The following is a 22,943-nucleotide window of genomic DNA, read 5'->3' on the forward strand; positions in this document are numbered from 1 at the left end:
CCTCAGCATGGAGCTTGGAGGCTGCCAAGAGGTCAAATCAAAGGCTGAGAATTACTGGGAAATTAATGGGGCAAGATTGGGTGTGTTATATTAATCTGTGCTTCACCTGGATCGCTAAAGGAAGAAAGACGAAGAAAAGCAAAATAGAGGATGGATATGAATCAGAATAATTACTGTCTAACAGAACTGTGCAATGTGGTTATTTTATATATTGTATATATTATGTATTACAGTATGTTTTATGTATTTATATATTATGGTGGGAGAAGCTGTGCATTCTGCTGGGCAGGTGAGCTGGAAGCAAACTTCTGAGTCACTGTGCCTTCCTGCAGTATACAGTGGAAATGAGTTTGAGAGGAAGCTAGAGGGTGCTGCTGCCTTTCTCACATAGCACGTGATTTCTCTGGGGAGAGCAAAGGCAAAACTAGTTAAAAATAAACTTTAAAAAAAAAACAAAAAACGAAACACCACAACCAAACAAGAACGAAAAATCCTATTTTAATAAGATCATTTGGAAAAGGTACACCAGGGTGCAGAGGAAGTTCAGGTGCAACTCATGGGTGAGTGCTGCATGTGAGGAAGGTGTACCAGAGCCAGGGTCACTCTGCATAAGCTGTGGTAGGCAGGATTTGGGCAAAGAAGTAGCCTCCCCAGTGCCTTTCCTAAGAGTGATCCAATTGTTGGGACACAACAGCAGTGCAGATGCAAAGCATCTGACCTCCATTTCCTCTGCCAACCCAGACTCATTCCTCCAACTCATTAAGGTTTGAGCTGTCCTTTGACAAAATCCTCAAAATTGACTGTAGGGTGTACGTGGAAAACCTTGCCCCTTTCATTGGCACCAAGTCCAATATACTGCTTCTGACCAACCCTGTCTGTCCTTCTCCACCTTCCTTGGTCCCCGCATCTCCTACTGGTGGCAGCAGTAGGGCACGTGGGGATGTCTTCACTCATTGAGACAGCACCTTGCAGCCAACCAAGGCATGCGGCCCCAGCACCTCCTCCAGTGACAGTGGGTGACCTCCATTTGTGGAGATTTTATGTGCAGCATTCAGTAGTCCATACCCCCCCAAGCCAGCAGGCAGGCACAGGGAGCCTGGTGGCCCATTGCCCCAGGGGTGCCCAGTGATGGGGCAGGATGCAGGGGTCCTCAGGCACAGACATGACGCCAGTGTCATGGGTGGGAGTCCCTGCAAGCAAGCATGCTGCCTTGGGGATTAAGGTCCATGTCTTTGCTGTGCACGCATTCAAGCACCGGCAGTGGAGTGAGCATGGGTATAAAGGTCAACGGTGCAGCAGTCCTGTGAGCAGGGCCAGGCAGAATTCCACTTTGCCCTTAAATCCATGCTTGGAGAAGCTCCAAGAGAAGATCAGATGAGCCCTAAGGAGAAAAGGCACAGTGAAAGTTTACTCTGAATTCCTTTCTGGCTGCGTTTTGTGTGTTGTCGAGACAGCTGGCCAGTGGGACTGGTATCGGGGCAGGTGAGTTTGGGGGCTTTATGGAGATGGAGTGGTGACTGGCTTAAAGGCACACTCACTTTGCTATATGGGGTTTGCACCTGTTCCTGTGGCACAGAGAGCTGCAGCTGGACGAGAGCATCTGTGGGTGTATTCGAGTTCCTTGCTTCTCCCAGGTGATTTTCTCTGGATTTCTGCACTATTTTCCAGCTCCTATTTAAGTTAACTTAATCTTCGATTGTAAAATTGGTTGAAAGTAAGTTATAGATGAATCTTTCTTGAGACTGCAGGAGAAATGCTTGTTATCTAGTCAGAGTTTGCACAGACTCATTCTTTTCATTTCTCTGATTACACTGGTTTCAGCGTAGCTCAGTTTACACAGCTGAGCTTGCACTTCCTCCCCTGAGCCCTGCCCCGCCTGGCTTTCTCGCCTTGCATGTTTTGTAATGCAAGCAGCACTTTCACAACACTGCGTTACTTCTGAATCGCTGCTCCATGCCCCCATCCCATCAGGCATCGTGGCAGTTTTTTTCCTAAAGCCTTTTTCTTTCCTACTTAACGGAAAATAAATACAAAAGCACAAAAACAAGCCATGGGGGTGGGAGGAAAAGTGCTGTGATTTTGCTGATTCTGCACTCCTCGTTTCCTTGTTGGTCACTCTCTGTGTTCCCCTCGCTGCCAACAGGACACCATGGTGCACCGAGTGGCCGTCATCGGGGCAGGGATCAGCGGGCTGGTGGCCACCAAGTGCTGCCTGGATGAGGGTTTGGAGCCCACCTGCTTTGAGAGAAGCGAGGACATCGGGGGGCTGTGGCGCTTTGCAGTGAGTGAGCTCTGCTTGGTTTTCTCCTTCCCCTGTGCTCCCACAGCAGCCCTGCTCGTTTCTCACAGGACAGTGCAGATTGCGGGAGGCTCAGCGTGTACCGCTCCATCATCAGCAATACCTCCAAGGAGATGTCCTGCTTCAGTGACTTCCCTTTCCCGGAGGATTTCCCCTCTTTCCTTCCTCACAGCCTCTTCTTGGAGTATTTCCGCATGTACGCTCGGCACTTCCAGCTCCTGAGGCACATCCGCTTCAAGGTGAGCTGGGACCAAAAGCAGGACGACCTGAGGGGCTGCAGGAGCTGCCATCACATGGGTGGGACGGGGCAATGACGGGTGCGAAGCCCACAAGCTCTGCATGCTCTGGGCATCCTCAATGCAGCCTTTTTGGCTCCATCTTTTAAGTGAGGCTGCTTGAGCATGGACTGCCTTGTGCCCCCCATGCTGTGCCCCATGCAGGGGGAAGGTGTAGGTTTATTTTTGCAGTTCATACCTGAAAGGTACCCAAAGGCCCAGCAGCCCCAGCCCTTTGTGAACAGCACCTTTCTGAAACACAGCACAGTCTCTGATCCTTGCGTTATTGGGCTTTTCAAGACAACAGTTATCAGTGTGAGGAAGCGCCCGGATTTTGCCACCTCAGGCCAGTGGGATGTGATCACTGAGACAGAGGGCATCCAGGAGTCGCACATCTTTGATGCTATCATGGTCTGCGCAGGAAACTTTCAGAAGCCCCACCTGCCGTTGGCTTCTTTCCCAGGTGAGTCCTGCCTCTGCAGTGGGGTGGGCTAGGGATGTTCCTCTGCTCCACAAGGCTCACCAGCCAGGGCACCTGTGACCCTTGCCCCATGAAAATGGATGCGGGCATATCCAGAAATGGATAAACCACCTCATGAAGATGCAACAATGCTGTTCCATGAGGATTTTCTGAGCAGGACCATGACAAGCTTACTCAGAAAGGTGGGAAAAGGTGAAAGCATCGCCACTACTGGTGGAGCTGAGTGTTCTGTGGGCTTTGCAGCACTGGGCTTGGCTGCAAAGCCAAGGTTTGACCGGGTTTGGCATCAAGTCGGTGCAAATCTGTGGTGATAGGAGATGTTCCTCACCCTCTGCACAGGTATTGAGACCCGCTTCAGAGGTCAGTACTTTCACAGCCTGGAATACAAAGATGCAGCTGCTTTCCAGGGAAAGCGGGTCCTTGTGGTTGGACTTGGGAACACCGCCTGTGATATTGCTGTGGATATGAGTCATGTTGCTGCAAAGGTACAGCATCACGGTGGGTGGGAGATGGGACAAGCAGGAGGGAGGTTAAAACCAGACTTTCTCTCAAAGCCAAGGTTAGCAAGACTCACGACAGGGACACGTTTCCCTTTCCTTTGCGTGGTTCTTGACAAACCGCTTCCTGGCGTTAGGCACTTGCCTTCCCTTCAACCATTCACTCTCTGAGTGAGGCTTCATCACTGCTTTTCCACTTTACTGGCACACAGCCAAGCTCTTCCTGTTCCCATATACCTCCCCAAAACTTTCTACAAGCACACAGAAGATGCTAAAGCACCTTCTTGAACAGAAATATGAGACCGCTGCACCGCTGTTAGTAGCTATGTTGCACACCTTTGATTTCTTCTCTCTGTCCATCTTGCAAGTACAGCTCTATCTTCACCTCTCAGTACCCACAGAAACTCACAGTTTTGCTCCCCAAGCGTTTCCTCTCACTTGCCCATTGGGTTTCTCAACAAACAAGCCTTAAATTGAGGCCAATTGAATGAGCTTTGCAATTTCTGGAGAATTTGGACTATCTGGGAACTTTGCAAAAGCCCGCCATGAACTGGTTGGTTCATCTGGACACCAGATGCCTTCATTGGGACCTTGCTCACAAGCACAGGAGTTGGGATTTGCTACGTCAGGCAAAAATGGAAGTCAGGCTTCTGGGCACGAGGCCCTCAGGCCTGCCTTCTCTGCCAGGTATTTCTCAGTGCCAGGAGCACCACGTGGGTGTTCAGCCGGGTGGCAAACCATGGCTTACCCTGGGACATGCTCAACACCACGCGCTTTAATCACTTTCTTGAATGGCTTCTCCCATCAGCCATCATGAAAAGGATCAAGATTTGGAAGATGAATTCATGGTTTAACCATGAGATCTACGGCTTGGCTTCTGCTAAAAGGTGGTTGTTCTGTTTTTTTTTTTTTTTTTGTTAGAATATATTTTTTAATAGTGTGAAATCATCTTTCATTTCAAAGGATATTTGCAGAATAGCAAACCATCAGAGAGGATTTTTTTTTTCCATTGATAATGCATTTAGTATGGCTTCACACTCTTGGTGCCTGTTTACAGTCCTGTTGGGTTCTGGGAACTCAATGTTGTCCATGTCCTAGTATCAACTCCACCCCACATCAGGGTGTTTTGCAATGGTTAATCAAGCCACAGGGGGCAGAGATCCAAACCCGAGGCACACACCCCTCACATCCCTCGCAAGCACCGCTTTCTTAGGAAAGGCCACAAAAGACATACTGCGTCTCCCTTGGATGCTAACATTTCTCTCCTTCTTTTTTTTTCCATGCGAAAGTTCCAATTTTGAATTCATTATCAATGAAGAGCTGCCATTTTGCATGCTCTCTGGAACCATTGTGCTGAAATCAAATGTGAAGGAGTTCACCGAAACTTCAGCCATTTTTGAAGATGGAACAACTGAAGAGAACATCGATGTGGTGATCTTTGCCACAGGCTACAATTTTTCATTTTCCTTTCTTGAAGAGTCAATTTGCAACCCACTCAAAAGTAATCGTACCCTATATAAATGTGTCTTCCCACCCCAGCTGGAAAGGCCAACACTAGCTGTCATTGGTTTGATCCAGCTGACTGGCTCCGTGATGGTGGGAGCAGAAATCCAGGCTCGCTGGGTGACAGGAGTCTTTGCAGGTGAGAGAGGGACTGCAGGGATAGGGGAGGTGCTGAGGAGGGAGGACAGGTCACCTTGCTGCTCTTGGGACCATGCTGGGCATCACCACATGCTTTTGGTGAAGGTGCTGGGAGCATCAAATGGGAAGAATGACTACTGACTGCTCTGCTCATAGGTCTGTACATGACTTCTGGTCTCTTTACTCTTCTCAGGCGCATGCAAACTCCCTCCCAGCAGCAAGATGATGGCTGAAGTCTCGAAAAAACAGCTGCCAGTCAAAAGGTGTGTGATGCTCCTGTACTTGGGCTCATAGAGTGAGCATAGTATGATATGCCTTTGCTCTTCATAAGCAAATCAAGCTGAGAAAAGTTGGACCTCTCTCTTGCCAAACCCTTTCTGCTGATCCATGCTGAGCTCTGGGATGAAGCAAACCCCCAGCGATGTGGGGAGGAAGCAGCACAACACCCATAACCTGCAGGTCCCTCTGTGGGTCCTGCACAGCCCACCCTCTCTCACAGCACCTCTGCGTGGAGCTTTGTTTTCCTCTAGACAGAGGGTGCCATCTCGTGGCTTCTCCCTCCCCAGTCTCGGAATCAGGCAGTGTGGGCTGAAGGCCACATCCCATCCCTAAAGCCCACTGGAGTTTAGGGGCAGTTTCCTAGCTCAGGCCACTCTGTGGGTTGTGCTTCAGAGACCACAAGCAGGTTATGGAGACAGAGCCTCTTCCTTGTGCTAGGTCAGCTGCTGATAACCCTGCATAAAGGTTCTTTGGGTGCTTTTAGGTCCCTTCATGTCACCCTACAGCAGGGCAGCCTGAGGGAGCTCAGCCAGCTTGTGTTCCTTGCAACATGGTGGCTCTTGCAAGCCCAGAGCAGTGACCCAAGGTGGGAACATAACATGCTATTTGATTTTCTGTACTGATTTTATGCCCATGGAAGGGATGTGCCTGAGAAGCGGAAGTTGAAGTTGAATTTCATTAGTTACACCAGTGAGATTGCTTCGTATGCCGGTGTGAAGCCCAGCATGCTGCGGCTGCTCCTGACCGACCCTCGGCTGGCCCTGGCTGTCTTCTTCGGGCCCTGCACATCCTACCAGTACCGCCTGATGGGACGGGGGCAGTGGAGCGGGGCTAGGGCTGCCATCTTGACACAGTGGCAGCGGGTCTTGAAACCTTTGAGAACTCGGGTGTTGGAGGACAGTGCCTCCTCACACTCCTGGCGCTGGCTGGGCCTCCTCGCCCTCCCTACAGCACTGGTGGTAGGGTTCCTGCTCTCCAAATGTCCCAAGCTGGGGTGGGCTCCCCGGGCACGACTTATGTTCTAGAAGAGACCCTATGAAGACGGTGCTGTGCCGCGCCAACAGGGAGGTGTTTGCGGGTCCAATGTGTGTGGGATCTCACCCCTCTGTCCCTATCTGTGGTTGAAATGCAGCGGGACAAGACTGTGGGGAGGTTTGGGATGAGGCCGAATGGCACGGGCCTCCTCAGCACTGCGGATTTGGGAACAGCAGTTGTGTTCATATGGAAACTTCTGGGAGGGGCTAGCCGGAAATAAACCTCAGCGAGATTCTAACAGTGCTACGCATGGTGGGAGTCCACGTTTTTAGTAACGCGTTGACTAATCGGCGATGGGGGTTGGGGAAAGGCGAGGGGGACTTACAGCTTTGGGCCACGGCCCAGCGCCAGCACACCCTGCGCACAGACAAGGGCTCGGGAGAGCAGGGGGCGCGCGAGCCACTCCTCCCGCTGGGGGAAGCCGCCACTTCCGACCGCTAGGGGGCGCTCGCGGGCTCCGCGCGCCTCCCGGACTGCGGCACGGCTTGGGGTCACGTGAGCGGCGGTGCGAGGGGTGGCGCGCGCGCGCGGCGCGGTGAGGTCAGACGTCGTTGGCGCCGGCTTGGCCGCCCGCCATCTTGGCCCCTGTGTGGAAGCGGCTGAGGCGCGGCGTCGCGGCGCCGGGAGCGGCAGCGGCCTCGCCGAATCCGGGAGCCCCGGGGAGCGCGGGGTGGGGGGGAGGCCGGAACGCCGGCCCGCCGCGCTGCGCGCCAGGTGAGAGCGACCGCTTCCCTTCTCCCGCGGCTCCTCGCCGGCCGGCGATGAGGAACCGGCGCCGGGAGGAGCGGGAGAGCGGCCTGCGCCGCATGGCCTCGGGCGGGGGCGGCTTCCGGCCGGCCTGGCGGCGGTGCTGAGCGGCCTGGCGGGGAGCGGGGTGCGCGCGGGGCCGCGGCCGGGTGGACGAGGGAGAGAGAGCGGGAAGGAAGGAGGGAAGAAGGGAGGCGGCAGGGCGCCCAGGCCTGCGGCGGGCCGGGCTGCTGGGCCGCAACGCAGCGCATCGCCGTCTGCGGCCGGCCGCGCCCCGCAGCGGGCACGGCGCCGGGCCTCGCCCCACGGCTGGGCTGCAGGGGCCGCTTCCCGATCCACGGCTCCCCGTTTCTCATCCTTCTTCCCCGTTTCCCACCCCTTTCTCAATTTCTGCTTTCGGTTCTGTTCCTTCCCTTTCTCTCTGAACGTCTCTGTCCCTCTCTAGGGAGATCCCCGGCGTTCGTGTTCTCTTTGTGGCACTGATTCTTCCTCCCGAGATCCCCCGGGGGGAGCTTTTTTTTTCGTGCTGCACGCTGGGCTGTGCGGCTTGATTTTCTAACTCTGAAATGTCCATCCACAGTTCTGGAGATGCACAGTAAAAGGCTGCTGCTGCTGGGTTATTTATCTTAGATGTGAGTGAAGCGCTTTTGGGAAAGGTATTGTGGCTTCTGCTCTCAGGAATGAGGTTTGTAGGAGTGGGGGTGGAGAGGGCTGGGAGGGGGCTTAGCGATTAAATCATGGTGTGAGCATGGTTAGATGACATGGCTAAAATTCAGGTAGGTGGTCTGCAATGGGAGCCATCACATACAGATACAGATTGAAATTTTGGGGCTAGTTTCCAGCTCAGGCCCTCTTTATGGAGGAATCAGAGCATGCATGAGAGCCTGGTGCTGGGAGTTGTAGTGAATGCTGTGTGGTTTCTTTCCCTTTTGTGTCTTGGGCATGCGTTTTGTAAGCATGTCCCTTTGTAAAAGGTCTTGAACCCTTTCTCATTGGAAAAGGGCTGTTTTTCGTTATCATTCTTTGGTTACTGGAGTCAACTGAGTGTACTAGTAGAAATAAGGATTATTTCAAGCAGAAGGAGTGTTTTTTTTTTTTCTTCAATTGATTTGTTTCTTGTGCTGTGGGATATCAGGCCTACCCATTGTCTAGCCTTAAGAGCTGTGCTTGGACAAGAAACTGCATTTTAATGGGGGAGGAAATGGGACGTGATCTCATCTGTCCATCAGGAAGAAACGAAAGGATGGCCTTATAATACTGAGTGCCAGGAGATGAACGGTTCTCAAATTCCTTTGAATCATAAAACCCAGAGAATTTTTCTTCATAATTAATATTGGGACCCTTCCCCGGGGTCTTCCCTGGGACTAAAGAACCTTTAAGTTTTGAGAGCTCTTTGGACTTAGAGTTCAATGGAGAGGTGTTTTGTCTCTCAGTATTGGGCTCAGTGTGTGAGGTTATGGCTGCTGTGATGCAGGTGTGTTAATAAAAGGTGGCCATGTGAGCTGAATTGGGAAGTGGCATAGGCCAGTGTTTGTGTATGGCCACCAGGACTGGTTCCTGTCACCTGGAACACCACCGTACTATATATGTATTTTCTACATTAGGCCTTGCTTTGGTAAGTATTAGCTTGTAAAATGTGTGTAATCTTGGCTAGTCTTCTTCTGCAGATAGTTTATGAATATCAACCTGTAGTTTCTTTACTTTTGTTTAGATTTAGTAACTGGAGCCCTAATTTTTTGTAGAAAAACCTTTACAAATTGTTGCATCTGTTTACAGTTGTAACTTTCTTATTGCTGGAGTCCTTGTTTGATGGTACAGATTTATGGAATGCACTTTCTTTAGGTCTGTCTTTCTCAAATCCTTTAGTCTACCAGGGAAGGTTAAATGACCCACAAAGAAGAGGGAAAAGATGGTGCTTTCATCAAAAGATGAGAGAGCTCTCATTCAGGTTTTGTTCTTGTCTGAATGGATTTCTTAGATTAATAAAATGAAAGAATGTAAGGCAAAGCAGTGGATGTGTTGGTGGGGTTGACTTGTGCCAGGTGTCCTGAGTTACACAAAGTGCAAGCCCCTTAGTCTGACGTATTTGCCTAGTCAGCTGTGGGAGTGATGGGAAAGTGGAGAGAGGGTGGAGAACAGCCTAAATACCATATAAGGGTGATGTGGATAAGAGGCTTAGATGTGGAAACAGAAAGGAAAAGGTAGCTCTCATAGGAGGATTAAACCCATGCACCGTGTACTCTTGCAGAGGAACAAACCCTTGTATAGTGCATTTTGGATAGTGATAGGACAAGGGGATATGGTTTTAAACTGAGACAAGGGAGGTTTAGATTAGATATTAGGAGGAAGTTTTTCACACAGAGGGTGGTGATGCACTGGAACAGGTTGCCCAAGGAGGTTGTGGATGCTCCATCCCTGGAGGCATTCAAGGATGTGGCTCTGGGCAGCCTGGTCTGGTGGTTGGCAACCCTGCGTATAGCAGGGGGTTGAAACTACATGTTCATTGTGGTCCTTTTCAACCCAGGGCATTCTATGATTCATTGGAGGTGGGAGTGAGGAAGACAGATGTTCCTGTAGTTATTGAAGGAAGAATGGGGCAGAGGCCAATTATAGTAATGGAGGAAGAAAACCTCCGCCCTGAAAATGCAGCACCTTTCCACTAGTTGGGGATGGATGCTGGGCCTGTAATGACGGGACCACAAGTGGTATTTTACTGGTAGAACCAGTTGTTCATCTTCGGTAGTGAATTTTTTCTTCACTCAGTTTCATGCCCTCGTTTGTGGGTTGTTGGTGGGTGGTTTTTTTTCAGGACTGGGTTTCACAAAACCTTGTGGAAACTTTCCATGGGTGAAAGCAGGTGTAAAAAGAAATGCTGAGATTGGTGTGAGGAGGCTGGGGAGATAATACAGTGTGCTCGTGTTTGTGAAGTGCAGATGGGGTGGACAGAAGTCTTGGAAAAAGAAATGCATAAAGAGCAGAGGAAGATGAAGTCCTAATAAAAATCAGATGAAGACAGCTTTTATGTCTAGGAAGAACAGGCTAACAGAAATAGACTGTTTTTATTACAAATACCTCAGCCATTACATAACATTCTAACTAAACAGTAATGAACTAGACTATTACAGATTGCACTGTATTAGCGTGAGAAGCTTTGTATCATCGTATTGTTTTCCTGTATCTGATAACATCTTGATTAATGATTAAATTAGAGTGCAGAATTGCATTGTGTATCTTCTATCTCAAGTATGATAGTGGTAACTTTTAACTGATGTGTTTTTGAAGATAACTTGAGCTATGTTTTCAGAGATTTGCAATGCCAGAGACAGAAATTACTGCATTTTACATTTGGGTACATCAGCTGTGAAATTATTGGACCACCTGGTGTTGGGTGGCTGAGAGAAGATTATCTTAAATATCTCTTTAATTCAGTGTACAACTGACTTCTCAGTGACAGAGCAGATTTACTCCATGTTTAGGCAGCTGGGATGTAAGTTGTAGCTCAGCATGCTCTCAGCAACCAAATGGATTTCTATAGTAAAACTGCAGTGGCTAGGTTGCCCATTTTTGCCACTGTTTGCTTCTGTTAGCAAACATCAAACTTCGCTGCTTAGAAAAGCAAACAGTTTCAGGCTGTCCTCATTCAATCGCACAGGCAATTTCAGTTTATTTTTAGTATTAATGTTTCTGTAAGCACATGACCTTCATATTTCCAGATTTTTAGCTTGTAAACTTTTAAAATTATAGATGTGCATTTAAATAGTATGTGCATACATATGGCTTCTTATTTTCAAATGAGACATTTGTAAGCTTTCTTTTTTCACCTTATTTAACAGCTTTCAATCTTCAGCCCAGGTGTCTGCAGGAGAGTCTTCATCTTTCCAGAAGAATAACTTTGTTTCAGAAGCCAGTGGTATTTCTCCCAGCTTGAGACTTGATAAGTTACAGGACTTGGGTGTTTCTTCCTTTTCAAAGTAACCATCTATCCCACTGGGAGGCCTTGCTGTCTGGGGATCAGTGCACTGATGCTTTCATTTGGCTAAAATCACATTTCTGTGTTTACAGGTCTTGTTTTATAATACTGTTAAAAACAGCTTGTGCTTCCTTTGCAAGTGTATCGAAATGTGTGTTTGTGTGTACATCAAAAATATTCTGCAGTAACAGATTTTCTTTTGCAAATAAGAATAAATACTCTGCAGGAAGAATGCATTCTATGAAGAGAAGCTTGCCTTTTTCTCATGGTATGGCTACGTGATTCATTTACTGGATTCACCTTGGTTAGAAAATGTTTTTTATGCCATGTATCAAGCAGGGACAAAACTTTGTAGTATGCACTTAGCTTTGGATTCATCATAGTTTAACTGTGGTTTTGACAGTGTACTGAGATTTCTTGACTGCTTTTGAAAACAGAGCATCAAGGGGTTGTGTCTGTTGTTTTTGGTAAACAAAGAACCAAGAGAAACTGAAAATATTTGGCTTAATCTGGTGTAATTGGACAGATGAAAGTTAACTTTCATACCTTAAATCAATTCTGTAATGATGAAAGTCCTATACATAAATTAGGTATGCTGACAAGACTTTTCTGATCTTTTCTAATTTAGCTCATCTTTTTTATTTTTCAATAATGAATGTGGTCTAAAGCAGAGAGCTGAAGCTGACCCTTAATTAAGCAGCATTGTCCAGTCTTTGGTGTGATTTTCACAGTTGCTTCTCTTACATAACGAGCATTGCTTTAGATACAGGATGGAGATGGTTTCTGCTTAAAGAAATTAGCGTGTCGTCAGCAACCACCACATAAGCAGAGATGATGGGCATAAGAGGCTGCATGGTAATGAACTGGACCGGCCCAAGGCTTGTGAAGGAGCAGATTCTACCTTTCTATGCACAGGAGTAAAGTTCTTTATTGATGATGGAGAGTGATAATCTGTGAGCATTTGGCATCCCTGACTCTGGCTGTCACAGTGGGAACTTGTCTTACACTGTCTTAAAGACAAGTAAGATGTAACATTTCCTAATACAGGGGAGAGATTGTGGTTTTAGCTATATAAATCAATTAAGAAGTATGGTGGGAATTACAGGCAACACGGATTTGGAGTATTAAAGAAGGTGGGAATTTTTAAGGGTTGTGACAAGAAGCTTAAGACAGGTTTACTGACTAGAGTAACTGTTACTGAACTGTTTTTCATCATGTTAAGGATGTACAGAGCTCTGTATAAAATTTTATGTCCTGCAGATTCCTACTGTTAATGAGTTTCCTTCCTTCTTGAGGTTGCCATCTTCAGTAACAAAGGTACTTGAGAATGTGAAGGGAAAGATGTTGGAATTAGTAGCTAGAGAAGAGAAATTCATTTTGGCGCATGTATTCTAGTGAGAAATAAAAATGGTCAAGATTTAGCCCCACTGTAGTTCTTGTGCACTTATAAAATATTCTGCAAGAGTTCACGACCAGAATACTTTGCCTGAACACTGTTTCAAAGCATCTTATTGATTTCTGAAGTAAGGGGCCTTAAATGTAATGATCTGTTACTTAAAATTGATCTGTGGATGGAGACACTGAAAAAATGTTTTGCTTAAAAACTGGCAAATTTTTACTTATTTTCAGCTGGTGTCAGGGGGTTTTAAAGGTCTTGAGAGAAATAAATTCACTGCTGCAAGTGAACTGTGGTTCCTTGAGAGGAACTGAAAAGTGTTTCTTCCTCTAGAAAAATGTTAATTGTTACAGTTGGACTTGGAAATTGTATCAAAGGGAGAAGAAACTGACATCTGGAAAAAAAGATTTTTAGTCTGGATTATCCACAGCAAGGAACAACTTGGCTTTACTTTTGTATTTTTTCTATCCTGCCCTCTTCTGCTGTCTGTTCAGTGAGTGGGAAGGGTAGGAAATATGTAGGAGGTCTCATTCAGCTTTTAGAAATCACCACAGAGACTTTCTCATTTGAACCTAGGCAATAGTTGAGGCATACTGGAGAGGCAAAAGTGCCACGGGTTTAAATGGCGTTGATTCAGAGTCTGTAAGAAAGCACAGGGGTGCTTGCAGGAATAGCGTTAGATCGAAGGGAGAAGATGAAGTAGTAGAGAGATGGGTGACTTAAAAGGGCTTCTACTTCCACTCATTTAGGTGGAAGTTTAGAGAATCTGGTCTGTTGTCACGTACCTATTGAGATTATGTTTCACCAGCTTCCTAAAAGGAGATATTTTGCACCTGACACTGTGGCTGACTTAAGGAGCTGACTCTTATGCAGCCCGGCTCTTGTTTCAGGTAACTTATCCCAGCCGGGCGTCTGCACAGGAACGCATCCTGCATGCTGTTAAGTCTGCATCTGGAGTCAGAGCTGCTGAAGTGCAGCTGGAACAAAACCATGCCTTGCTTCCTGTGTACATTTAGAAATGTGAAGGAATCCAGTGACGTGTAGACTACTTGTTCGTACCTTTTTACTGTAGGGTGCAGGCAGATTTTTTAAATTATTCTTGCGAATGGATCCTCAAACCCACCAATATCACCGGTTTTGCTTAATCTTTGTGGTTTTTCATACGTTGAAATTTAAGCAGAGTGGGGCTGAGCATCTGAGTGCTTTCAGCACTCGTTTGAATAATCACAGGGATGGCTGTCTATCATCAGCAGCATTGCTTCTCCAGCAGATCAGACGTGGGCTTCCCCTTTGTTCCTCTGTTATCAGACATGCTGTTCTCAGCAAGCAGAACAGTGCTGCTTGGGGTGCCACTGAGAAGGAGACTCCCCATGTTGCCTTTGCTATGCCTCAGGACAATGGGCATGCCAGGAGTTCTGCCTTCCCAGGCTTCTGCTGGATGCTGTGCTGTAGTTGAGCAAGAAACAAAGTGGTACTTGTGACAGCATGTTAAGTGCTGTTGTAATTTAACAGACCGTTGTGATCTTAAACATTAACAGATGCCTTTACAGAAAGCAGCTGTGGTCAGAATAAACTGACCTGGATTAGTTTGTGAGAAGCCTAGTGTACAGTTTAACTTTCTTTTTCAATTAAAAATAACTGATAGGTGAGACAGGTTGTGTTCATTCTCTTTATTGAGTGAAACTTGCTGCCTGCTTAACTACTACTTGAGTGCTGTTCTTTAATAGCAGGTATATGGATCATTTCTGCAAGAATTTGCCTTATTTTGTTCACTTATCTTTTTCTCATATAGTCAGCAAATTAGTTCAAGGGCTTTGAAGTATTCTCATTCTTCTTAAATAATGGAAATTTCTTTAATAAACTCTTGAAAATCTTGAAAATAAAAATCTTATTTGGCATCTGTGAGTTGAAAAGCTAGTTGGGTGAAAGCGCTCGCATTGTTCGGTTCCCAGAAGTAATGAGAATGCATCTCATTATGATGTTCTCCTTAATTGTATAGAAGCTGGTCTTACATTTTTTTTTTCCTGGTCCTGGCTCCCTTCCAGCACTTCAGAAGCCCTGCTGCAATTAAAAGTTTACAATTTGAAAAAGTTCTTTAGCAAACTGCGTGAAACTGGGGAAGCAAAAATATGTCTCACAAAAAACGTGCTCTAACACTTAGTGGCAGGGAAAGAAAGATTTGTGAAGGTTAGTCAGGCTAATTAGGAGCACAGTAGCTTGCCTTAAAGTTGAACACGAAAGAGATTTTGGATCTTAGATTTACAGAAACGTACATTCTGCGTTAGAATATATTTGGTAATCCTGCAGAGCATTTAGATTATTCTAATTTATGTTTGAGGTTTATCAGAAAGAGGCAAGAATAGCTTAGTGGTGTTAGTGCCTGAGCTGCATGCTGTGCTAGTTCTGGCTTACGTGTGGCACGCGCTGTCAGTCTTCGCTGGAATCTCTTGAAATAACCTTCTGGCAAGAGAAGCTGCTTAAATGTACTTTGGTAATTTGAAAAAGTGGTACTTGTAGGAGAACTGGTATTAATGCAGTACTTATTAATCGTTGTCGTTTTTACTTGAGTTGTGCTGCTGATATTGCTTGAGTGGGGAAACAGGAAGGTGTGATTGGAAGTCTAAGAGTAGAATTTTTGGAAAAAATGTAGGTCCTGATTTTGTAGCCTTTGTCATTATTTAATTTCAAGTAAGTGTAAGCATTACCTTTGCTGCGTTTAGAAGTTCTGGAAATAGTTTTGGACGCGACAAGAGTGAGAGCTTTGGAGTTCTAAGTTTATCCTCTATTTGGGTTGAGGATGTGACGTTTATTTATTTATTTATGTGATATTGTTGATATGGTACTTGAACTCACTTAAAAAAAATAATAAAAATTGTAGATGTGTCTTTAAAATAGAAATCTATTTTTTTTCCTATATGGAGAATTTAAATAGATCAGCACATAGACCAGAAAGAGTGAGAACTTCAGTGGAGAGACAGAGGAGTGTTAGTCTGAGAAGATGTTTCCTTGCTGGTTTTAAACCACCCATACTGCTGCTGGTGAGCAGGGCTTTGTGCTCCAGGGTCCCCTCTCTGCCTGTTGCTTGGTAGCATCAATTGCTCTCTTAGGAGTCCCATTCTTTGGGGATTTTGCTGCTGCCTTCTTCCTTGTGGTGTTTGTTCTCTGCCAAGTGGCAGTGCTACCTCCCAACAGCCTGCTTTTTCCTTAGGAGCTACAAAGTGTAAGTTGCTGGCTGCTGGTATGTTTCGGGAATGGTAACAGAGAAACACTAAGAAGTTACTGGACAGTCTGAGATAGTTTGATTCATGGGGTGAGATCTGAGGTCTTCATTCTGTTCATGTAAGAACTCACTTCCTATTATGGTCAATAGAAATTAGATGCCTAAAGGTATTTGGAAGATCATGGCTTTCATGTGAAATTTAAGCAGAAATTTAATTTTATGTATTAAATCTTCTGGAGTACTGTGTCCAGGTCTGGAGCCGCCAGTACAAGAAAGACAGAGAGCTGTTGGAGAGGGTCCAGAGGAGGGCCATGAAGATGATCAGGGGACTGGAGCAGCTCCCCTGCGAAGACAGGCTGAGGGAGCTGGGCTTGTTCAGCCTGGAGAAAAGAAGGCTGCGGGGTGACCTCATTTGCAGCCTTTCAGTACCTAAAGGGAGCCTACAAACAGGAGGGGAGTCAACTCTTTGAAAGGGTAGATAACTGCAGGACGAGGGGAAATGGTTTTAAGTTGAGGGAGGGGAGATTTAGGTTGGATGTCAGGAGGAAGTTCTTTACCATGGCAGTGGTGAGGTGCTGGAATAGCTGCCCAGAGAAGCTGAGGATGCCCCGTTCCTGGGGGTGTTCAAGGCCAGGTTGGATGGGGCCCTTGGCAACCTGGTCTAGTATGAAATGGGGAGGTTGGTGCCCTGTGTGTGGTGGGGGGTTGGAGCTTCATGATCCTTGAGGTCCCTTCCAACTCTGGCCATTCTGTGATTCTGTTTGTAGAATAGGCAAGAGCTGAATAAATTTTTAGTGAGATGCTTAACTTCAGGATTTTGGTCATGAGAATGGTTGCATTCATTTTTGAGCACCTCTTCACATTATCTCCTTCCTTTTAGAAAGTATTGTGCTTATGAACAGCATCTTAATATTAACACAGAAAAAAAGCGATGTAATTATTGAAAATACTGAAACCCAAAGGTAATAGTATTACTTTAAGTAATATTTAGATAGTGTTTGTTAAAATAATGAACAGCTTCATTCTTTGAACTTTGAACATGCGCAAAATTATCCTCAAACTAAACAAAATGAAAACTGTCCCTTTTCTTTTCCCAGCTATCTTAAGCAGCTGTACTGGCACCATTCTGCCCATGAGGGGGCAAGACCATGAACTCTCCATGCCCTGGGTAAAATTCAGAAGGAGAAGAGTTCATGAAGAGTACAAGTATTATTAATTACCTTAGCTAAACAAAATAGCCAGGTGATACATGGAAATATTTGATGCGGCTCTGACAGTTTTATTAAGTGAGTTGTTCATGCACATACTGTTAAATATTTATTCAGATCTGTGAACAGAGACAGACTGGAAGTTTGCATGGCTGCCATCCTTTCTATCTTTGGCTTTTGACTCCAGCCAGCTCTCTTAACTCATTTTTCCTTTTGTTCTCGAGAATGCTCTGAAAAAAAGAAGTAGAAATAAATTTGTTTGAATCCCTTCTAGCCTTTCTCTGCTGCAGGATGTGTCCTGAAAGTGTATTTTAAAAAGTGTTAGTCACTTCTGCTAGTGCCATCTTATAGAGAGAGCCTAATGAAAGTTCCCTTCATACTTGTGGCTTGTTGCTAGCTGTGCTGTTGTAAGGCCATGTTCAAGGTGACGCTGTTTCTCACAAGACTGTTCAACAAGCTGCCCTACAGTTTAGGGCTGCAGAAGTTTTGCTTGCTCTACAGATCTCTAGTTTGAACTAACATACGATTTGCAGAACACTTGGTTATTGCATACGGTTTTTGTAAGTGGCTCATTTTGGTTTTTGTTGCTTGTTGTAGTAGCTCTGTTTTAAAATGTAGATCTTTGCCTCAAAACTGATGCAGGCATATTTGTGGATGCTCCTTTCTGGCGTCTGCAGACTGCATTTTTATAAGATGCATAAGATGGGGTGATGTCCTCAAGTGACTGTCTGCTGTCATGGACTGTTTTCCACCCAGCTCATAGCTTGTTTTGGTCTTTTTTTTTTCTCCCCAAAACACTAATAGGCTTAGAAGGCAAGTAATTTGAAGCAAAGCCTGTTTGGTTTCAACTTCATCTTACAGAATGCTTTGGTTCTAAGGAGAACAACTCCTTGATTTTTCCATTTGAGGGTCATTTGCAGTACTTCTCTCCAGCGTGCCCAGTGCTTAGGAGATTGACCTGTGCTGCAGTTCTTCCTCAGAGGTGGTGGGTGCAGAAGAGATGGTATTTAAAGGCTTTTCTTTTGTACTTGGAGACTAACCCTTGTGACCCTTATGTTGTGCACTCTTCAGGCTTGATTGAAAACCAGGGAGCCCAAAATCTAGATGTGTGGAAGAGAAGTGAGGATGGAATTATTCACCTGGCTTTCAAAGTACATAAAATTTAATCTGGATGTTCAAGAGTGGGTTGTAATGAGATCTACCCAGAACTCTCTGAAGGTCTGCAGAGCTGCTGTAGTAGTAGATAACAGATCTATGTAGTTTGTCTGAAGTACATTAAATAGAAGCTCGAAAGTCCCTGAAATCCTTACAGTAATTTTCAGCCTGCTTAACAATGATCTACTTGACAGTGATTGCTGCTGCAAAATATCCTTTTAAAAAAAAAAATCCTGACCTCAGAGACTGTTCTATTAGATGCTTTGATTTGACAGAGCGTTTTGCTACTCAGGTGTTATTAGGGAGGTTTTGTGGCTTATTTTCATGTCATTTCAAGCTGCCTGATGCTGAAGCTATAAGGAGTTCTTTGTTTTGTCCATTTATCCCACTATATTGCTGTGTTTTTTTGTTTTTTTTTTTAATATAAATTGCTCCTGCAAACTGTAGTCCCAGAATGATGCTTTGGGCACTAGAAAGTTGTAAGTATGAGGGCAGCAATAAGGGGTTTCTAGAGAATGTGTGGTGTTCATTAACGTGTCGTATGTCAGAGAGGTGAAGTCGGTATGTTTAGTTGCAGTACCATTCATCATTTGTGTGCAACCTTCTTTTTGTGCAAAACCATATCATCAGTAATTACACAACAGTGTTCATTTGTAAAATAATATGATCCTTTTACATAATATGCTATGGATAAGGCACAAGGAAAGCTTTCTTAGGTTCCTGGTTGCGTGGAATCCAGCATGCTTTGTTGTCCTGTTTTGAATTGACTTTATTTTGCTCTACATGATGGTGGTGACTGTTTTTCAGGATAGCCTGTAAATGTTCAAAACTTACTGTCTACTTGTGGATAATGCTTGGGTTTTACTCTTGTGAGGCAACTGCCTTGAAATGAAATCCTTTCTTTCTAGTTGACAATTCTGATGTCATGTTATCTGGGGTATCAAGTGCAGACCTTATGGAGATATCAGGAATGCTCTTTCAAAATTAGTAACACTGAATTTGGGAAATCTGCTTCTTAATATCCATTCAGCATATGGCAAGAAAGCTCTGTTGTTTTTTTTTCCATTGTATTTTTTTTTGTTTAGTTTCAAAACTTAGAAGAATCACATTCTTCAGTGTGCCCAAAATAGAGCTATTCTGAAAAAGAAAGTGGAGTTAAAAACAGATTCAAAATTTGTATGTGATGACAAATTTGTACGTGAGGCTTTTTGCTCCTTAACCACTTTTTAGTGTGCTTAAAATTAGGGTAAGATGTTATGAAAAGTCTTTGTGGATTTGTTTCTTGTTTTCTGGTTTGAGAGGTGCTAACGTGTCCCGGCTATGAAAAAACTTTCATATCACGTTGGTTTTTTTGTTGTTTTTTTTAAAGTTTCCCACTTCACAGATGGTTATTTGAGGCACTGAGAATTTCAGTTCCTAGGAAATACACAGCAGGTTTGTCTTGAATTATGTGCCTCATCTTATGTCATTGCAGCTCATCCTCTCCACTTCAACCAAAATACGTCTTTGGAGTTGAAGCGATGGGATGAGCTACTCTGAGTTAAATAGGGAATGTGGGAATGATGCTGCTGTTCAGTTAACATTTTTGAAACTTCCAAATTATGTAAAGTTTAGGCACGAATAGCCTGCTGTAAGTGACCGAATGCATGAAGGCTAAACTGAGGAGGATATCCTAAGCTGATTGGACTGTGTAAAAGATAAGTGTAATTAAAAAAAATAAAGCTAAGGAGGTCTTTTGCCATGTTATGCTTTTGTTGAAACAACAACCAAAACAAACAAGAAACAGAGAAGACTTTGCTTAGAAGTTTACAAGTGGATTGTATAAAGTACAGTTGAGATGTTTTCATGCAGCCACCTGTGCTTACCTCAGCTAGAATGGGATGCCTGGGAAATAGAGAGAATAGTAATCTTTCTCTCAAAACTGAGGAATGGTGTGCGTTGTGCCTCAGATATGTACAGAAACAGGTTCCTCTGGAGCCCATAACAAAGAAAATGAAGTTATTTCCCACGGCAGTAGTAAGAGTTGATCTACGTTTTGCCAGGAACTTTTTACTTGAAGCTTTACGTAACTCTGTTCCCTTTTTCCAGAGATAACAAAACGTCACAACTTAGGCAAAATGCTTTTCTGTATTCGAATGGAATTTTGTGAAACTTTTTTTTTTTGTGTGTGTGTGTGTGTAATAAAACCGCAAAACACTGACGTGGATGTGGTAGAAGAGAGAGAAGGAAACCAGACAACAGCTGCTGCTGAGTTATGATGTGAAATGTTTTAAACTCCTTACCATTCCACTCCTAGAAAAGTGACCTCAGAAATCTTCTCTTCCTTGTTTAATCACAGAAGAACACTTTTCCAAAGTGGAAATAAGATCTTTCCTGATATGCAGTTTATCCTTATCAAAAACTTTATCAAATATACAGAGATGTGAATCATCATTATTCCAAACAACTAATTTGGGGGGAATCTGAAGTGATGAGGAGAATGAGGAGCTTGGTGGAAAAGCTCTGTGTGGAGTGGGAAATTTTGCTGTTTGTTTTCTATGTTAATGTTTTAGAAATAGGGTTCTGCAATCACAGTCCATGAGAACACATACTGCATTCAATTTGTTCTTCTACCGACTGTAAATATCTCAGAGGGCAGGAGAAAATGTTCCTTAATAGTGGGTTTCAGGAAATCAGGAGTTCTGGATGTAATGATGGCTGCTTACTGTGCTGATTTCTGTACGTGTGCTTGAGGTCACTGCAGGATCTAAATAAGCCAGTGGATTGCAGTCTGAAAAAAGACTCATACAGAAATTACAGTAATAATTTTAATATGCAGGTCTTAAGGCCACAGCAAAGGTCAGTTGTGTTATTTGATAACGTTACTAAGTGTCCAAAGGGTAATCTTTGCTCCAGAGTTTGGGAGCACTGGCCCTCCTGTAATTACCCGTGGAGTAACTGTAGTCCTTAAAAATCAGTCACTGATTTGCGTAAGTTTGTTCATAGTGCACTAAGCCCTGCCAGCTGCTGGTTTCGCTTGCACTGCTGCCTGTCCTTCTGTTTGCTGTCATGGTAATGATTTCATTCTTGGAAGTGTTTTTTTTTATGTTGCTGCTGTTCAGAGCTGTACAGCTGTTGTCGTGCTCTTGCTTTTAAAGCTTTGATTAACAGAGTTCAAACTCACCACTACCTTACTGGTAATAAAAAATATATCAATACTAGGGAAAATTTAGTATCAGCGAGTCTGGTGCTTGCCAACCAAAAGCATAATTGTATGTATAAGTGTCTTATAGATGGTACTAAAGAGGGAATGATTGTGATTTTCCTGTATAAGAATGCAGTAGGTACAAGTGAAGCTGGAGTGAAAAGGCACAGAACTTGGACAGGGACATGGGCTGGAATTTTATTTCATCTGGCTTTATTATATGGCTTGGAACCAGACACTTATAACTGTAATTAGATGGCACTAGGGTGCTTATGCAGTATATGACATGGAAGATATGCTTGTAAAGAGACAGAGGCCTTTCAAAGGGAGTGTTTGTCACCCTTCACTTAAATACCTGCTCTAAAGTCTAATTTTACCAGTATATCTTGTCTGGCAACCAGTATCAGGTTTAAATTCACTTAAATGTGAATGTATTAACTGGCCTGGTTTGAAAGAAGACTGTTTGCAGTGCTTCATCTACTTCCTGCAAAGCAGATCCCCGAGGAACGTGCAATTTTAAACAGTTCTATTGTTTTTCAAGTTTCTGGATGATAGGAGGATGCTGACCAGTCTAGCAAAAAACAAATCTGGGAGTTGCTTCCTCCTTGTGAGAGTGCAAAATGCATTTCATTTCATTCAAGTGGGAATGTTATCCTATATGAGACTTCCTTGATCTTTTGCCATTGGTTTATGTCATCATGACCAACTAAGTATTTTATTTCAGCTATTTATCTGTTCAGTCTCTTTATAATATGCGAGTGCCTTACATGCAAATTGAGTTTCTCCTGAAGGTCTTTTGAGACTGTTTGACCATGAAGTTGGTTGATCACTGAGGAGTTTGAGCAGATTGGACAGCTCTGTCTTGCTTCTTGCTGGCTGGTCCTAGAGTGAAATGCAAGAGTATTTGAGTGCCTATAGCTTCTGGCATCAAAGTGGGAGTGTGTGAAAAATGGTTATTCTAGTGGCTGTAGTGTTGTTTTTGTTTTAGTTTTTTTCCAGTAGTGTTAAAATTTAAACAGAATATTATTGTCTAGTCCATTTATGAATGCTCGTGTGTGTTCCTAGCTGATGGTGAGCAGAAACTCTGGCAAGTTCCTTCTAAGAACAAGAGAAACATCAGTGATAATTACTGGGTGGTTCTTCTCAAGATCTGCTACTGTAGGGGAAGAAGGGAGGAGAGAAGGCCTTCTCTAGCAGCCCTGTGATTCACAGTTGCAAGAATAGCATAGCTTTTAGTTCAAAGAATTACTTGCTATATGTCTGAACGTATCATATTTCTAGTTTTGATAAACTTCAGATTTGGTTGTATTTCACTTCTCTAGCTGCTGAGTTTATGGTGGTTTTAATTGGAAAAAGCAAATTCCAGAAATACTGTGTTGCAGTTTGTGCTATCTGAGCACTTGGCTGCAGGAGGGGATGAGGTCATCGTGCTCCCCCAGTGGGAAACTGGTTGCTGATGGAAACTCTGCTTGGTTTTTTTTTGTTGTTGTTTGGGTTTTTTTTTGGTTATAAATTGAGATTTAGACAATACTTAACATTTTCAGAGTTTGCTGTTC

General features: G+C 44.5%; 2 protein-coding genes across 19 annotated transcripts in view; both read left to right on the top strand.

Moving 5' to 3' along the window:
- Window positions 1-1,154: 1,154 nt before the first annotated feature.
- LOC122181563 (dimethylaniline monooxygenase [N-oxide-forming] 2-like) lies at window positions 1,155-6,750 on the top strand. Of its 5 annotated transcripts, none has more exons than XM_042874112.1 (10): window positions 1,155-1,482; window positions 2,144-2,281; window positions 2,472-2,538; window positions 2,875-3,037; window positions 3,395-3,540; window positions 4,240-4,439; window positions 4,842-5,194; window positions 5,387-5,456; window positions 5,957-6,058; window positions 6,155-6,750. In XM_042874112.1, exons 2-10 carry the CDS (start codon window positions 2,217-2,219, stop codon window positions 6,495-6,497), a joined length of 1,509 nt encoding a protein of 502 aa, XP_042730046.1. In that variant the 5' UTR covers window positions 1,155-1,482; window positions 2,144-2,216; the 3' UTR covers window positions 6,498-6,750. The 5 variants fall into 5 exon arrangements, with proteins under 5 accessions (XP_042730046.1, XP_042730043.1, XP_042730045.1 ...); XM_042874109.1 differs by having other exon boundaries at window positions 1,158-1,482; window positions 2,350-2,538; XM_042874110.1 differs by lacking the exon at window positions 1,155-1,482 and adding an exon at window positions 1,554-1,634 and having other exon boundaries at window positions 2,350-2,538.
- A 413-nt stretch (window positions 6,751-7,163) lies between these two features.
- The window catches only part of PRRC2C (proline rich coiled-coil 2C), a 68,943-nt gene continuing 53,163 nt past the window's right edge, over window positions 7,164-22,943 (top strand). For all 14 annotated transcript variants that reach the window (XM_042873032.1, XM_042873044.1, XM_042873037.1 and 11 more), the window contains exon 1: window positions 7,164-7,221. The gene's annotated coding sequence lies outside the window, so the exon portion shown is untranslated. The remainder of the gene's footprint in view (window positions 7,222-22,943) is intronic.

Source organism: Lagopus leucura, unplaced genomic scaffold, assembly GCF_019238085.1.
Source record: "Lagopus leucura isolate 7727_CA_CO unplaced genomic scaffold, USGS_WTPT01 Super-Scaffold_100009, whole genome shotgun sequence".
Lineage (NCBI taxonomy): Eukaryota > Metazoa > Chordata > Aves > Galliformes > Phasianidae > Lagopus > Lagopus leucura.

Coding starts and splice junctions, on each gene's coding strand:
- LOC122181563 (XM_042874109.1), top strand. CDS start 2,150: ATGGTGCACCGAGTGGCCGTCATCGGGGCAGGGATCAGCGGGCTGGTG. Junction 3,541..4,239: donor TGAGTCATGTTGCTGCAAAG/GTACAGCATCAC, acceptor CTTCTCTGCCAG/GTATTTCTCAGTGCCAGGAG. Junction 4,440..4,841: donor GGCTTGGCTTCTGCTAAAAG/GTGGTTGTTCTG, acceptor TCCATGCGAAAG/TTCCAATTTTGAATTCATTA.